Genomic DNA, 18,582 nt, shown 5'->3' with positions numbered 1-18,582 from the left:
TACCTCCTGTATATAGCCTCCACATTGACTCTGTACTGGTACCCCCTGTATATAGCCTCCACATTGTCTCTGTACTGGTACCCCCTGTATATAGCCTCCACATTGACTCTGTACTGGTACCCCCTGTATATAGCCTCCACATTGTCTCTGTTCTAGTACCCCCTGTATATAGCCTCCACATTGACTCTGTACAGGTACCTCCTGTATATAGCCTCCACATTGACTCTGTACTGGTACCTCCTGTATATAGCCTCCACATTGACTCTGTACTGGTACCTCCTGTATACAGCCTCCACATTGACTCTGTACTGGTACCTCCTGTATATAGCCTCCACATTGACTCTGTACTGGTACCTCCTGTATATAGCCTCCACATTGACTCTGTACCAGTACCTCCTGTATACAGCCTCCACATTGACTCTGTACTGGTACCTCCTGTATACAGCCTCCACATTGACTCTGTACTGGTACCTCCTGTATATAGCCTCCACATTGACTCTGTACTGGTACCTCCTGTATATAGCCTCCACATTGACTCTGTACCAGTACCCCCTGTATATAGCCTCCACATTGACTCTGTACTGGTACCTCCTGTATATAGTCTCCACATTGACTCTGTACTGGTACCTCCTGTATATAGCCTCCACATTGACTCTGTACCGGTACCCCCTGTATATAGCCTCCACATTGACTCTGTACTGGTACCTCCTGTATATAGCCTCCACATTGACTCTGTACCGGTACCCCCTGTATATAGCCTCCACATTGACTCTGTACCGGTACCTCCTGTATATAGCCTCCACATTGACTCGGTACTGGTACCCCCTGTATATAGCCTCCACATTGACTCTGTACTGGTACCCCCTGTATATAGCCTCCACATTGACTCTGTACTGGTACCCCCTGTATATAGCCTCCACATTGACTCTGTACTGGTACCCCCTGTATACAGCCTCCACATTAACTCTGTAAACACTGTATATTTTTTTATTGTGTAACTTTTTTTCTTACCTCTTATTTTTCTTAACTACATTGTTGGTTAAGGGCTTGTCAGTAAGAATTTCATGGTAATGTCTACACCTCAGGCCTGAGCTATAAAACTATACTAAATATAATCATCCTAATATGGAGTTGGACCCTCCCCTTTCTCCCTCAGAACAGCCTCAATTCGTCGGGGCATGGACTCTACAAGGTGTCGAAAGCATTCCACAGGGATGCTGGCCCATGTTGACTCCAATGCTTCCCACAATTGTGTCAAGTTGGCTGGGTGTCCTTTGGGTGCAGTGGGGTCTCCTCAGAGGAGGAAGGGGAGGACCATATATTAAAATATTTAAAAGTGGTCCTTTTTAGATAAAACTATACTAAATATAATCACGTCACCAAATAATTTATTAAAACATACTATTTTGCATCCTCCTCTAGGTACATTGACTTCAATACAAAACCTTGGAGGATTATGGTTCTCAAGGCTTCCATAGACTTACACTGTTATTATGACAACTTCCGGAGGACATCCTCCAACCCATCAGAGCTCTTGCTGCATGAACTGACATGATGTCCAACCAATGAAAGGATCAGAGAATGAATCTAGTACTGAAAGCATAAGCTACAGCTAGCTAGCACTGCAGTGCATAACATGTGGTGAGTAGTTGACTAAAAGAGAGAAAAATACAATAGTTGAACAGTTTTGAACAAATTATTTTATTCCAAAATGAAGGAGAAGCGAGAGAGAGATATTTTGTCATTTATTTTCCACTTTCAGTTTCACTTACTTAGCTAGCAAATGCAGCTATCTAGTTTAGTCTACTCAAACACTTGGCTCAAACAGAGGGATGCTATGTTAGCTAGCTGGCTATGACTATCCAACACAACACTGGAACTTTTCCAAGTCAAGGCAAGCTTTTGGTTTTACTAATTTATTGCCACTGGGACCCGCCAAGGTAAGTGCTAAACTGCTTACTGACTTGACTGTACACTGTAATGTTACTGCATGATTGTAGCAGGTTTACTAACGAGTTAGTTCTATTAGCTCTGTTGACTATGATGTTACTTTAGCTAATATGGTGACAACAATGTAAGCTGTGTGTTTCAGTTATGAAATGGTTTGGCTTGGAAAGGTTTTTTTGCCTGGTCACATACAGCTGATGTGTTGTGCATTGAAGTACAGAAACAAAGGGAGAAGGTGATAAGAGGAGAGCACATAGATGCAAGAAGGAATACAACGTGTCTGTAATGAAAGTGAACTGTGTTTTTGCATGATCAGGGGTGTATTCATTCCGCCGATTCTGTTGACAAACGTTTAAATGGAACAAAACGGGGATAAACATACCTGAATAAACATACCTGAATTTGTCCAGTGATATCTCTATTTCAGCTAGATGCAGGCGAGAGTGTGCAAGGCAGTATTGAATGTGTCACTGTCTGTTAACCTGTCTCCTCCCTTCATCTACACGGATTGAAGTGGATTTAACTAGTGACATCAGTAAGGGATCATAGCTTTAGCCTGGATTCACCTGGTCTGTCTAAGTCATGGAAGGAGCAGCTGTTCTTAATGTTTTGTCTACCCAGTGTAAAGCACTACAGATAATCAAGTGCTATTTGCATGTGATGCATTTGTTCTGTTGTTTACAGGAGGATTTGTATCTTATAGAGCGTGGCTTTAAGGGAATACTATGGTCACATGTAGATAAAAAAGAATGTGAAAAATTAACAGAGAAAATGTATATCAACACACTACCTATTCATAGAAGTATTTATTAATCATCTACATATTAATATTGAGCTTCTACGTCAGTGTACAGGAACGTATTATTTGGAAGAGAAAATGTATCAGCTTATTGTTAAATAATTATGACGTTCTTTCCAATACAAAAAGTGTAGTAACTATTGTTTCCAAACTGCGTTACCCACTCCAGCCAGCAGATGGCGATGAGCGTCTTTCAGGTGATGATTCTTCCGTGACGTATAATGGACTGCCCGGGACCCTTCTTCAGGAACAACAAGGCGCCAACTCTTCCAACCACGTCGGTAGCTTGCTAGCCAACATAAAAGTGAAAGATTGACGCTTTAGACCATGTTAATGTACATTATCTAATCTCAGTGTTTTAAACACAGTTCTGTTGACGTATTAACTGGTTAACTGTAACCTAATTTGCAAACTTGTTAAAGATTGATGCTGAGCCTAGCACTAGGCTAGTCGCTAATGCTAACTAGCTAGCTAACATCCCTGACCATGAGCTCATTAAAGTACTCATCCCCTGCTAAAGAAGAGGAGGTCTGCTGTTTGGAGAAAGAAGTTCTGGCGCTGAACATTGAAGAAGAGGATGAGGTTACAGTGAAAGAAGAGAAAGAAGCTTTTAGAATGAAAAAGGAGGAAGATGAGGCTGTTATAGTGAAGGAAGAAGATGCTGTTATAGTGGAAGAACATTTCAGAATGAAAAAGGAGGAAGAGGAGACTGTTATAGTGAAGGAAGAAGATGCTGTTATAGTGGAAGAACATTTCAGAATGAAAAAGGAGGAAGAGGAGACTGTTATAGTGAAGGAAGAAGATTTCAGAATGAAAAAGGAGGAAGAGGAGGCTGTTATAGTGATAGAAGAGAAAGAACCGTTTAGAGAGGAACAGGATGATATCTCAATAAAGGTGAAGGAGGAAGACGTTTTTGGAGTGAAAGAGGAAGAGACAGAATATCAGATTAACACCAGTGAGTACTGTCTTCAACAGGGACACAAACTATGCCGTTGTTGAACTAATGTGTGGTTTTAAAGTGGCATTCTACTGAAGTTCTACACTTGAATATGTTGTTCAGTACTGTAGGAATTGCTAAAGGGTCAATCTGCCATTGGTTCATATATTTTAGGGACTTTTCAATTAGATGTATTGAATTCTCCATGTTGTCTATATTAAAGTTCCCCTCATCTAGTATAACAGGCTTTTAAAATTCAATATTGAAGCATATGTTCTACTTAAAATATCAAAGGGAGTTTACTACTCATTTTGATGTTCTCGTTCACACAGGAGAGAGACATGACTATGGTGGATCCTCTGGGGAGCCTCAACAACATCCTGATGCTGACGAGGCAGAGAAGAGTCTCTCCAGATCAGAACACCAGATGGTACAGCTTGGTCTGGACGAGCAAACAGCTTTCTCTCGCTTGTGGGCTGGGTTTCTGTAAAGCACTTTATGACAACAGTGACATCAGCATCCATAATGATGTGCGTCTGTGTCCCCTCTTTATGGTTAGCAGGACAACACTTGCCCTTCCTCCCTCCCGGAGTCCCTGTATCGTGCCTCTCCCGGTAGCACCTTACTGCTGGGTATGAAGAGGTTGTCTGTGCTGCTGGTGGACTGCAGGAAAACAACAGGGCTGAGTGGAACTGTGAGAGGAGGAGAAGAGATGAAAGGATCAGATTTGACACATCAAAGTAAGTAGTTTAGTTTGAACAAATACAATCGATCTGCCCACTGGTATCTGTTACCAGGACAACCAGCAGAGTTCTGTTAGTTGACAGGAAGTTAGAGTAGTGTATATGGATGTTATGAATATCATAACACTGAAAAAGGATTCTGCCAATGAAAAGAGAGAAACCAATAGACCATATAAAACCTTGATTAAAGTCAGCTTTAGAGAGAAAGTTTCAAGATGATCCAATGTAAGGTGCTTGTTTTACAAAAACTTTTCCTTAAAACATTATGGATGTTACATTGCCTGTCCCAGTCAACGCCCCTATCTTTACTAGACTGTAGAACAGGCAAACTAAACTCAAGACTTTGGTCATTAATTAACTAATACTGGAGGAAAACTGTGATCAGGCTGCCCACTCAAGCAAAAGCTTCAAACTGTAACCAGTGCCGGCAACCTGGTTCAGGTTATCAATCAACCTACCAGGGTAGTTACAAACAGTAGAGGAATGAAATCATCAACATGTTTTGATCATATCTTTACTAATGCTGCAGAAATGGGTTTTAAAGCAGTATCCAGATCCACCAGATGTAGTGATCACAATATAGGAGCCATGTCTAGGAAAACCACCGTTCCAAAGGCTGGGACTAATATTGTGTATAAGAGGTCATACATTTTTTTGTAGTGATTCCTATGTTGTTGATGTAAATAATATTTGTTGGTCCGTGGTGTGTAATGATGAGCAACCAGACACTGCCCTTGACACGTTTGAAACTGCTTATCCCAGTTACTAATAAGCATGCACCCATTAAGAAAATGACTGTAAAAACGGTTGAATCCACATGAATTGATGAGGAATTAAAAAAATGGTATGATGAAGAGGGAGGCAAAAGAGATGGCATATAGGTCTGGCTGAATAACTGATTGGCAAACCTATTGCAAATTGAGACATCATTTGACTAAACTGAGTAAAAAGAAGATAGTACACAATGAAACAAAGATAAAATACATGAAGAATGATTGTAAAAAATCTTTGGAGAATCTTCAATGAAATTTTGTGCAAATAAAATCAACAATGACAAGTCACTGGTGTCTGACAACGTGGATGGAAAATTGAGGATAATAGCGGCCGATATTGCCATTCTTATTTGCCTTGTCTTTAATTTAAGCCTACTAGAAAGTGTGTGCCCTCAGGCTTGGAGGGAAGCTAAAGTCATTCCACTACCCAAGAATAGTAAAGCTGCCTTTACTGGCTTAAATAGCTGACCAATCAGACTGTTACCAACCCTTACAATTTTGGGGAAAAAAATATTTGACCAGATACACTGCTATTTTACAGTAAACAAATATAGACTTTTAGCTTATAGGGAAGTTCATTCAACAAGCACAGCACTTGCAAATGACTGATTGGCTGAGCGAAATTGATGATAAAAATGGCTTTACACCCCCTGCTATATTGTGGATAAAGAGTTTTTCTTTTAAAATGTAACCTTTATTTAACTAGGCAAGTCAGTTAAGAACAAATTAATTTTTTTCAATGACGTCCTAGGACTGCCTTGTTCAGGGGCAGAACGACAGAGTTTTACCTTGTCAACTCGGGGATTCAATCCAGCAATCTCTCGGTTACTGGCCTACCGCTCTAACTAGTCCTCCCGTTTCCGGGAGAATTGTCATCAACTACACTAATTAGCATAACGCAACAGACAAACATTCTTACTAGAAAATATTTATATTCATGAAATCACAAGTGAAATATAGTGAAACACAGCTTAGCCTTTTGTTAATCACCCTGTCATCTCAGATTTTGAAATTATGCTTTACAGCCAAAGCAAGACAAGCATTTGTGTAAGTTTATCGATAGCCTAGCATAGCATTATGTCCAGCTAGCAGCAGGGAGCTTGGTCACGAAAATCAGAAAAGCAATCCAATTAAATCGTTTACCTTTGAGCTTCGGATGTTTTCACTCGCGAGACTCCCAGTTAGACAGCAAATGTTAATTTTGTTCCATAAAGATTATTTTTTATAGCCAAAATACCTCCGTTTATTCTTCACGTTTTGTTGAGAAATCCACCGGAAGTTGTGATCACGACAACGCCGAAAAAAAACTCCAAATTAGATCCATAATATCGACAGAAACATGGCAAATGTTTTTTATAATCAATCCTCAAGGTGTTTTTCAAATATCTATTCGATAATATATCAATGGCCGCCTTTGTCTATTACGCACAAATCACTCTGAGAGCCACCACCTGACCACTGACGCAATGTTGTCGTTCACGCTCATTTTTCAAAATAAAAACCTGAAACTATGTCTAGTGACTGTAGACACATTAGGGAAGCTATAGAAAAAGGAATCTGGTTGATATCCCTTTCAATGGTCAATAGGGATGCATAGGAACGCAGAGGTTTCAAAATGAGAGTCACTTCCTGATTGGATTTTTCTCAGGCTTTCGCCTCCAATATCAGTTCTGTTATATTCACAGACAATATTGAGTGTTTTCTATCCTAAGCTGTCAATTATATGCATATTCTAGCACCTGGTCCTGAGAAATAGCCCGTTTACTTTGGTAACGTTATTTTTCCATAAATTAAAATAGTGCCCCCTAGTTTCAAGAGTTAATGTGCCATAACAGGTTTTAATGTGTTTGAGCCAATCAGTTGTGTTGTGACAAGGTAGGGGGGTATACAGAAGATAGCCCTATTGGGTAAAAGGTGAAGTCCATATTATGTCAAGAACAGCTCAAATAAGCAAAGAGAAGCAACAGTCCATCATTACTTTAAGGACCACCACAAGAATGGAAGACCCAGAGTTACTTCTGATGCATAAGTTCATTAGAGTTACCAGACTTAGAAATTGCAACCCAAATAAATGCTTCACAAAGTTCAAGCAAGAGACACATCTCAACATCATCGGTTCAGAGGAGACTGCGTGAAACAGGCCTTCATGGTCGAATTTCTGCAAGGAAACCACTACTAAAGGACACCAATAAGAAGAAGAGACTTGCTTGGGCCAAGAAACACGAGCAATGGACATTAGACCGGTGGATATCTGTCCTTGGGTCTGATGAGTCCAAATTTGAGATTTTTGGATCCGAGCGTCATGTCTTTGTGAGACGAGGAGTAGATGAACAGATTATCTCCGCATGTGTGGTTCCCACCGTGAAGCATGGAGGAGGAGATGTGATGGTGTGCGGGTGCTTTGCTATTGACAATGTCAGTGATTTATTTATTCAAGTCACACTTAACCATTCCACCAGCATTCTGCTGTGGTATCAGCGATAATCAAAATGTTGAAAATCTGTGAATGTCTAAATAAGAAATTGGTCCATTTAAACAGCAATGTGTCGAACCCTTTCAACAACGGGGAGATGTTACTGATGTGCTTTGTATCTTCGATGTAAAAACAAGTTTTGGATTTCCACACAAAATGACTTCTTTAGTTATTTGATGTTTAAGGAAGTGTGTAGGTCACATTCTGTATCATACAGCTATGAAAGTTATATATTTAGAACCACCTGTTCAATTGGAATCCAGCGACGTCTGTGTCTTCAGTGTCCTAGAACTGTCTAGGTTTTTGTGTTCTGACTTGTAAAACAGGATGAATAAAATAAGTAATGTAAACATAGCAGTAATTACCAGGAAGCTCTACATTTGTTTTAAAATCACACTAAGATTGTTAAAACAGGTTGTTTTATCATGTGGTTTCATTCGGGTCTCTATTTAAAAATAACACTGTCTTTGGCAGGAGAAAGACCAGACTCAGAGGAACCAGAGCCAGGGACGTCCAAACTAGCAAGACGACACCACTGCTCCCACTGTGGAAAAAATTGTAACCGGTTATGGGACCTGAAACAACATGAGAAAATGCACACAGGGGAGAAGCCTTACCACTGTTCCCAATGTGGAAAGTGTTTCGTCTGTTCGGGGGAGCTGAAACAACATGAGAGAATACACACAGGAGAGAAGCCTTACCACTGCTCCCAATGTGGAAAGAGTTTCAACCAGAAAGCAAACCTGAAAGCTCATGAGAGAATACACACAGGAGAGAAGCCTTACCACTGCTCCCAATGTGGAAAGTGTTTCAACCAGAAAGCAAACCTGAAAGCTCACGAGAGAATACACACAGGAGAGAAGCCTTACCACTGCTCCCAATGTGGAAAGTGTTTCAACCAGTCGAGGGAGCTGAAACAACATGAGAGAATACACACAGGGGAGGAGCCTTACCACTGCTCCCAGTGTGGAAAGAGTTTCAACCAGTCGAGGGAGCTGAAACAACATGAGAGAATACACACAGGAGAGAAGCCTTACCACTGCTCCCAATGTGGAATGTGTTTCAACCATAAAGCAAACCTGAAAGCTCACGAGAGAATACACACAGGAGAGAAGCCTTACCACTGCTCCCAATGTGGAAGGTGTTTCAACCAGTCGTGGGCGCTGAAACAACACGAGAGAATACACACAGGAGAGAAGCCTTACCACTGCTCCCAATGTGGAAAGTGTTTCAACCAGAAAGCAAACCTGAAAGCTCACGAGAGAATACACACAGGAGAGAAGCCTTACCACTGCTCCCAATGTGGAAGGTGTTTCAACCAGTCGTGGGCGCTGGAACAACACGAGAGAATACACACGGGAGAGAAGCCTTACCACTGCTCCCAATGTGGAAAGTGTTTCATCCATTCAGGGGATCTGAAACGACATGAGAGAATACACACACGAGAGAAGCCTTACCACTGCTCCCAATGTGGAATGTGTTTCAACCAGAGAGTAAACCTGGAAGCTCATGAGAGAATACACACAGGAGAGAAGCCTTACCACTGCTCCCAGTGTGGAAAGAGTTTCAACCGGAAAGCAAACCTGAAAGCTCATGAGAGAAGACACACAGGAGAGAAGCCTTACCACTGCTCCCAATGTGGAAAGTGTTTCAACCGGTCGGAGGAGCTGAAACGACATAAGAGAATACACACAGGAGAGAAGCATTACCACTGCTCCCAATGTGGAAAGTGTTTCAACCAGTCGGGGGAGCTGAAACAACATGAGAGAATACACACAGGAGAGAAGCCTTACCACTGCTCCCAATGTGGAAAGTGTTTCAACCGGTCGGGGGAGCTGAAACAACATGAGAGAATACACACGGGAGAGAAGCCTTACCACTGCTCCCAATGTGGAAAGTGTTTCATCCATTCAGGGGATCTGAAACGACATGAGAGAATACACACAGGAGAGAAGCCTTACCACTGCTCCCAATGTGGAAAGTGTTTCAACCAGAGAGGAAACCTGAAAAAGCATGAGAATACACACAGGGCAGAAGCCTTACCACTCCGCCCAGGTTGCAAAGCTTTTGCCCATTTAGGAAGCCTGAAAGAACACATTAGACTGCACACAGAGGAGAAGGCTTAGAAAAGCTCAGACTGTGGGAAAACATATTACTCATAAGTCACTTAAACGTCATTAGAGAATAGAGAAATTACTTCTCTTAGCGTGTATATTGATATTTCACATCACATTGACTTCAAATTCATCAGAGAACATACACAGTGCTCCCGTTGTCTTATATTGTTGACTGACAATGTGTTTACCTGTCTTTACCATATGAAATTAAATGGTACAGGGTATACTTAAACATATATTTGTTTGTTTTTATTAGAAAACATGAAGTGAATATGGAGTCTGTCAGTTTGAATATAAAGAAGATCAGGTTCCTTCTTTTAAACTGTCCTTTTTTAAACTCTTTGTGTTTATCTGGGTGTGTCATTCCTCCAGCACTACAGATAATCAAGTGATATTTGGATGTGATGCATTAGTTCCATTGTTGACATTTGCATTGTAGCCCACTGATGATTTAATGAAATGAAAATGTTCAGACTCTGTAATGGAAAATGTTAATTGTTTGTGTGTCCACATAACTGAGTATGTGACTAACCTTGTGAAACTGTCCTATTATAAGCTCCTGTTCTTGGGAGTATCATCCTGTGTTGCAAACCAATTTGTACATGTGTCCTTGTATGAATAAAGTCCCTCCCAAGAACAGGAAACTATAAAGATATGTGCTAATCACTCAATGCTTCAGGAATTCAGACTGTCTACACTGCGCTGTGTAACTCTGTTATTCTCTCTGAGCTCAGAAATAAAGAATCTTGGTTTGACTTGGACTCCAGCAGATCCTTATTTTATAATATCCACCACAACTCTCCCAAGGATTGCTGTTTATCATTGTCTCAAAGAAGAGTTCCTCGTTCCACTTTCCTGGGGGAATTTACAAGCCTCCCACTGATTGAATAAACATTGTTTCCACAGGTAACATTTTGTGTTTCAACCAACTTGCAACCTAAATCCAATGACTGGTAACATTTTGTGTTTCACCCAATTTGCGACCTAAATCCAATGACGGGTAACATTTTGTGTTTCACCCAATTTGCGACCTAAATCCAATGACAGGTAACATTTTGTGTTTCACCCAACTTGCAACCTAAATCCAATGACTGGTAACATTTTGTGTTTCACCCAACTTGCGACCTAAATCCAATGACGGGTAACATTTTGTGTTTCACCCAACTTGCGACCTAAATCCAATGACGGGTAACATTTTGTGTATCACCCAACTTGCAACCAATATCCAATGACTGGTGACATTTTGTGTTGATTTCATGTTAAATTCACATTAGTTGACGAATCAAAGAAATGTAAATAGAAACTAGATGTTGAACTGACGTCTGTGCCCAGTGGGCTGGTTTGAATAAGCAGCAGGTGTTGGATTCGTGACAAGTTAACCCACTTTCATAGGCTGTCATTGTAAATAAGAATTTGTTCTGACTTACCTAGATAAAAAAAATAACAAAGGTGAGAATGCTATTCATTGACTACAGCTCCGCTTTCAACACCATAGTGCCCTCAAAGCTCATCTCTAAGCTTAGGAACCTGGTAACTGGATCCTGGACTTCCTGACGGGCCACCCCCAGGTGGTAGGAGTAAGTAACAACACATCTGCCACGCTGATCCTCATCACAGGGGGCCCCTCAGGGGTGCATGCTCAGCCCCCTCCTGTACTCCCTGTTCACTCATGAATGCATGGCCAGACACGACTCCCACACCATCATTAAGTTCGCTGATGACACAACAGTGTCATCAGGCCTGATCACTGACAACAACAACAAGAAAGCCTACAGGGATAAGGTCAGAGACCTGGTTGTGTGGTGCCAGGACAGCAACCATTCCCTCAATGTGATCAAGATAAAGAAGATGATTGTGGACTAAAGGAAAAGGAGGCCCAAGCACGCCCCATTCTCATCGACGGAGCTGTAGGGGAGCAGGTTGAGAGTTTCAAGTTCCTTGGTGTCCGCATCAACAACAAACTATCATGGTCCAACCCCCACCCCTTTACGCTGCTGCTACTCTCTGTTTATTATCTATGCGTAGTCACTTTAACTCTACCTACATGTGCATATTGCCTCATTTACCTTGACTAACCGGTGCCCCGGCACATTGACTCTGTACTGGTACCTCCTGTATATAGCCTCCACATTGACACTGTACTGGTACCCCCTGTATATAGTCTCCACATTGACTCTGTACTGGTACCCCCTGTATATAGCCTCCACATTGACTCTGTACCGGTACCTCCTGTATATAGCCTCCACATTGACTCTGTACTGGTACCCCTGTATATATCCTCCACATTGACTCTGTACCGGTACCCCCTATATATAGCCTCCACATTGACACTGTACTGTTACCCCCTGTATATAGCCTCCACATTGACTCTGTACCGGTACCCCCTATATATAGCCTCCACATTGACACTGTACTGTTACCCCCTGTATATAGCCTCCACATTGACTCTGTACTGGTACCCCTGTATATAGCCTCCACATTGACTCTGTACCGGTACCCCCTATATATAGCCTCCACATTGACACTGTACCGGTACCCCCTGTATATAGCCTCCACATTGACTCTGTACCGGTACCCCCTGTAAATAGCCTCCACATTGACTCTGTACCGGTACCCCCTGTATATAGCCTCCACATTAACTCTGTACCGGTACCCCCTGTAAATAGCCTCCACATTGACTCTGTACTGGTATCTCCTGTATATAGCCTCCACATTAACTCTGTACCGGTACCCCCTGTAAATAGCCTCCACATTGACTCTGTACTGGTACCCCCTGTAAATAGCCTCCACATTGACTCTGTACTGGTACCCCCTGTAAATAGCCTCCATATTGACTCTGTACTGGTACCCCCTGTATATAGCCTCCACATTAACTCTGTACCGGTACCCCCTGTAAATAGCCTCCACATTGACTCTGTACTGGTACCCCCTGTAAATAGCCTCCATATTGACTCTGTACTGGTACCCCCTGTATATAGCCTCCACATTAACTCTGTACCGGTACCCCCTGTATATAGCCTCCACATTAACTCTGTACCGGTACCCCCTGTAAATAGCCTCCACATTGACTCTGTACTGGTACCCCCTGTAAATAGCCTCCACATTGACTCTGTACTGGTACCCCCTGTAAATAGCCTCCACATTGACTCTGTACTGGTACCCCCTGTAAATAGCCTCCACATTGACACTGTACCGGTACCCCCTGTAAATAGCCTCCACATTTCCTCGCTATTGTTATTTTACTGCTGCTCTTTAATTATTTGTTACTTTTATTTCATCATTCTTTTTAAACATAACAATTTTTTTACTTAACAAGTATTTTTCTTAACTGCATTGTTGGTGAAGGGCTTGTAAGTCAGCATTTCACTAAGGTCTACACCGGTTGTATTCGGCACGTGAATAATAATATTTAATTTGATTTTCATACTTTTCTAATAAAACACTTTTCAACCCATATGATCTATTACATAATAAAAGTCTAAAAAAACTTATACAAATATCATGTCATAGTGAATTCATGACATGTGAACGAACAAGCCTTTTCATACTTTATAATATGGCTATACAGTGGGGAGAACAAGTATTTGATACACTGCCGATTTTGCAGGTTTTCCTACTTACAAAGCATGTAGAGGTCTGTAATTTTTATCATAGATACACTTCAACCGTGAGAGACGGAATCTAAAACAAAAATCCAGAAAACTCATCCCAAACCATCTCAATGCATCTCAATTTGGGTTAAGGTCGGGTGATTGTGAAGACCAGGTCATCTGATGCAGCACTCCTTCACTCTCCTTCTTGGTCAAATAGAACTTACACAGCCTGGTTGTGGTTGGGTCATTGTCCTGTTGAAAAACAAATGATAGTCCCACTAAGCACAAACCAGATGGGATGGTGTATCGCTGCAGAATGCTGTGATAGCGATGCTGGTTAAGTGTGACTTGAATTCTAAATAAATCACAAACAGTGTCACCAGCAAAGCACCATCACTCATGAATGCTCATCAATGCTTCACGGTGGGAAACACACATGTGGAGATCATCCGTTCACCTACTCTGCGTCTCACAGACATGTCGGTTGGAACCGGAAATCTCAAATTTGGACTCATCAGACCAAAGGACAGATTTCCACCGGTCCATTGCTCATGCTTCTTGATTCACACAGTCTCCTCTGAACAGTTGATGTTGAGTTGTGTCTCTTAATTGAACTCTGTAAATCATTTATTTGGGCTGCAATTTCTGAGGCTGGTAAGTAATGAAGTACAGTGCCTTGCGAAAGTATTCGGCCCCCTTGAACTTTGCGACCTTTTGCCACATTTCAGGCTTCAAACATAAAGATATAAAACTGTATTTTTTTGTGAAGAATCAACAACAAGTGGGACACAATCATGAAGTGGAACGACATTTATTGGATATTTCAAACTTTTTTAACAAATCAAAAACTGAAAAATTGGGCGTGCAAAATTATTCAGCCCCCTTAAGTTAATACTTTGTAGCGCCACCTTTTGCTGCGATTACAGCTGTAAGTCGCTTGGGGTATGTCTCTATCAGTTTTGCACATCGAGAGACTGACATTTTTTCCCATTCCTCCTTGCAAAACAGCTCAAGCTCAGTGAGGTTGGATGGAGAGCATTTGTGAACAGCAGTTTTCAGTTCTTTCCACAGATTCTCGATTGGATTCAGGTCTGGACTTTGACTTGGCCATTCTAACACCTGGATATGTTTATTTTTGAACCATTCCATTGTAGATTTTGCTTTATGTTTTGGATCATTGTCTTGTTGGAAGACAAATCTCCGTCCCAGTCTCAGGTCTTTTGCAGACTCCATCAGGCTTTCTTCCAGAATGGTCCTGTATTTGGCTCCATCCATCTTCCCATCAATTTGAACCATCTTCCCTGTCCCTGCTGAAGAAAAGCAGGCCCAAACCATGATGCTGCCACCACCATGTTTGACAGTGGGGATGGTGTGTTCAGGATGTTGCTTTTACGCCAAACATAACGTTTTGCATTGTTGCCAAAAAGTTCAATTTTGATTTCATCTGACCAGAGCACCTTCTTCCACATGTTTGGTGTGTCTCCCAGGTGGCTTGTGGCAAACTTTAAACAACACTTTTTATGGATATCTTTAAGAAATGGCTTTCTTCTTGCCACTCTTCCATAAAGGCCAGATTTGTGCAATATACGACTGATTGTTGTCCTATGGACAGAGTCTCCCACCTCAGCTGTAGATCTCTGCAGTTCATCCAGAGTGATCATGGGCCTCTCTGATCTCTCTCATCTCTGATCAGTCTTCTCCTTGTATGAGCTGAAAGTTTAGAGGGACGGCCAGGTCTTGGTAGATTTGCAGTGCTCTGATACTCCTTCCATTTCAATATTATCGCTTGCACAGTGCTCCTTGGGATGTTTAAAGCTTGGGAAATCTTTTTGTATCCAAATCCGGCTTTAAACTTCTTCACAACAGTATCTCGGACCTGCCTGATGTGTTCCTTGTTCTTCATGATGCTCTCTGCGCTTTTAACGGACCTCTGAGACTATCACAGTGCAGGTGCATTTATACGGAGACTTGATTACACACAGGTAGATTGTATTTATCATCATTAGTCATTTAGGTCAACATTGGATCATTCAGAGATCCTCACTGAACTTCTGGAGAGAGTTTGCTGCATTGAAAGTAAAGGGGCTGAATAATTTTGCACGCCCAATTTTGTAGTTTTTGATTTGTTAAAAAAGTTTGAAATATCCAATAAATGTCGTTCCACTTCATGATTGTGTCCCACTTGTTGTTGATTCTTCACAAAAAAATACAGTTTTATATCTTTATGTTTGAAGCCTGAAATGTGGCAAAAGGTCGCAAAGTTCAAGGGGGCCGAATACTTTCGCAAGGCACTGTAACTGGGTCTTCCTTTCCTGTGGAGGTCCTCATGAGAGCCAGTTTCATCGTAGCTTTTGATGTTATTTGCGACTGTGCTTAAAGAAACTTTCAATGTTCTTGAAATATTCGGTATTGACTGACCATGTCTTCAAGTAATGATGGGCTGTTGTTTCTCTTTGCTTATTTGAGCCATTTGGACTTGGTCTTTTACCAAATAGGGCTGTCTTCTGTATACCCCTTTAACTTGTCACAAGACAACTGATTGGCTCAAACTCACTAAGAAGGAAAAACACAAATGAATATTTAAACAAGGCACACCTGTTAATTGAAATGCTTTCCAGATGACTACCTCATGAAGCTGGTTGAGAGAATGCCAAGAGTGTGCAAAGCTGTCATCAAGACAAAGGGTGGCTACTTTGAAGAATCTCAAATATAAAATATATTTTGATTTGTTTAACACATGATTCCATGTGTGTTATTTCATAGTTTTGATGTCTTCACTATTATTCTACAATGTAGAAAACAGTTTTGAAAAATAAAGAAAAACCCTTGAATGAGTAGGTGTGTCCACCTTTGACTGGTACTCTATATACAGTGGGGAGAACAAGTATTTAACACACTGCCGATTTTGCAGGTTTTCCTACTTACAAAGCATTTAGAGGTCTGTAATTTTTATCATAGGTACACTTCAACTGTGAGAGACGGAATCTAAAACAAAAATCCAGAAAATTCCATTGTATGATTTTTAAGTAATTAATTTGCATTTTATTGCATGACATAAGTATTTGATACATCAGAAAAGCAGAATTTAATATTTGGTACAGAAACCTTTGTTTGCAATTACAGAGATCATGTTTCCTGTAGTTCTTGACCAGGTTTGCACACACTGCAGCAGGGATTTTGGCCCACTCCTCCATACAGACCTTCTCCAGATCCTTCAGGTTTCGGGGCTGTCGCTGGGCAATACGGACTTTCAGCTCGCTCCAACGATTTTCTATTGGGTTCAGGTCTGGAGACTGGCTAGGCCACTCCAGGACCTTGAGTTGCTTCTTACGGAGCCACTCCTTAGTTGCCCTGGCTGTGTGTTTCGGGTCGTTGTCATGCTGGAAGACCCAGCCACGACCCATCTTCAATACTCTTACTGAGGGAAGGAGGTTGTTGGCCAAGATCTCGCGATACATGGCCCCATCCATCCTCCCCTCAATACAGTGCAGTCGTCCTGTCCCCTTTGCAGAAAAGCATCCCCAAAGAATGATGTTTCCACCTCCATGCTTGACGGTTGGGATGGTGTTCTTGGGGTTGTACTCATCCTTCTTCTTCCTCCAAACACGGCGAGTGGAGTTTAGACCAAAAAGCTCTATTTTTGTCTCATCATACCACATGACCTTCTCCCATTCCTCCTCTGGATCATCCAGATGGTCATTGGCAAACTTCAGACGGGCCTGGACATGCGCTAGCTTGAGCATGGGGACCTTGCGTGCGCTGCAGGATTTTAATCCATGACGGCATAGTGTGTTACTAATGGTTCTTTTTGAGACTGTGGTCCCAGCTCTCTTCAGGGCATTGACCAGGTCCTGCCGTGTATTTCTGGGATGATCCCTCACCTTCCTCATGATCATTGATTCCCCACAAGGTGAGATCTTTCATGGAGCCCCAGACCGAGGGTGATTGACCGTCATCTTGAACTTCTTCCATTTTTTAACAATTGCACCAACAGTTGTTGCCTTCTCACCAAGCTGCTTGCCTATTGTCCTGTAGCCCATCCCAGCCTTGTGCAGGTCTACAATTTTATCCCTGATGTCCTTACACCCTCTCTGGTCTTGGCCATTGTGGAGAGGTTGGAGTCTGTTTGATTGACTGTGTGGACAGGTGTCTTTTCTACAGGTAACGAGTTCAAACAGGTGCAGTTAATACAGGTAATGAGTGGAGAACAGGAGGGATTCTTAAAGAAAAACGTGAGAGCCGGAATTGTTACTGGTTGGTAGGTGATCAAATACTTATGTCCTGCAATAAAATGCAAATTAATTATTATTAATTACTTAAAAATTTGATTTTCTGGATTTTTGTTTTAGATTCCGTCTCTCACAGTTGAAGTGTACCTATGATAAAAATTACAGACCTCTACGTGCTTTGTAAGTAGGAAAACCTGCAAAATCGGCAGTGTATCAAATACTTGTTCTCCCCACTGTATGTATATACTGAACAGATATGAAAACAACAATTTCAATGATTTACAGTTCAAATTAGGAAAGTAGTCAACGTAAATACATTTATTAGGCCCTAATCTATGGACTTCACATGACTGGGCAGGGGCGCAGCAATTGGTGGGTCTGTTGGGGCGTAAGCCCACCCACTTGGGAGCCAGGCCCATCGAATCAGAATTAGTTTTCCCCACAAAAGGGCTTTGTTAAATAGTCCTCAAGGATAAATACTCCTCAGTTTCATCAGATGTCCGGGTGGCTGATCTCAGACGATGCGGAGGTCCTTGATCTGCGGTTGTGAGGCCTGTTGGACGGACTTCCAAATTCTCAAAAAAATACATTGGAGGCGGCTGATGGTAGAGAATGCAACATTAAATTCTCTGGTAGCAGCTCCAGTGGATATTCCTGCAGTCCCCAATCCATTTGCACACTCCCTCAAAACTTGAGACATCTGTGGCTTGTGTTGTGTGACAACTGTATATTTTAGAGTGGCTTTTTATTGTGCCCAGCACAAGGTACACCTATGTAATGCTGTTTAATCAGCTTTTTGATATGCTACACCTGTCACATGGATGGATTATCTTGGCAAAGCAATGTAAACAAATTTACACAAAATTGGAGAGTGGAGGTTTCATTCTGGTCTCTTTTTATATAAACACTGTCTTTGGCAGGAGGAAAACCAAACTTGGAGGAACCAAAGACCTCCACAACATCAAGACGAC

The 18,582-nt window shown here is 41.7% G+C and overlaps 1 protein-coding gene across 1 annotated transcript; it reads left to right on the top strand.

Moving 5' to 3' along the window:
• Positions 1–3,451: 3,451 nt before the first annotated feature.
• LOC139370063 (zinc finger protein 271-like) lies at positions 3,452–10,484 on the top strand. Its single transcript, XM_071109374.1, has 4 exons — positions 3,452–3,701; positions 4,016–4,113; positions 4,246–4,423; positions 8,147–10,484. The coding sequence occupies exons 1-4, from the start codon at positions 3,506–3,508 to the stop codon at positions 9,796–9,798; spliced, it is 2,124 nt and encodes a 707-aa protein (XP_070965475.1). The 5' UTR covers positions 3,452–3,505; the 3' UTR covers positions 9,799–10,484.
• The last annotated feature ends 8,098 nt before the right edge of the window (positions 10,485–18,582 follow it).

Source organism: Oncorhynchus clarkii, chromosome 17 (assembly GCF_045791955.1).
Source record: "Oncorhynchus clarkii lewisi isolate Uvic-CL-2024 chromosome 17, UVic_Ocla_1.0, whole genome shotgun sequence".
NCBI classification, from domain to species: domain Eukaryota; kingdom Metazoa; phylum Chordata; class Actinopteri; order Salmoniformes; family Salmonidae; genus Oncorhynchus; species Oncorhynchus clarkii.
Note: the sequence above shows the minus strand (reverse complement) of the source record. Positions and strands in the feature narration are given on the sequence as shown.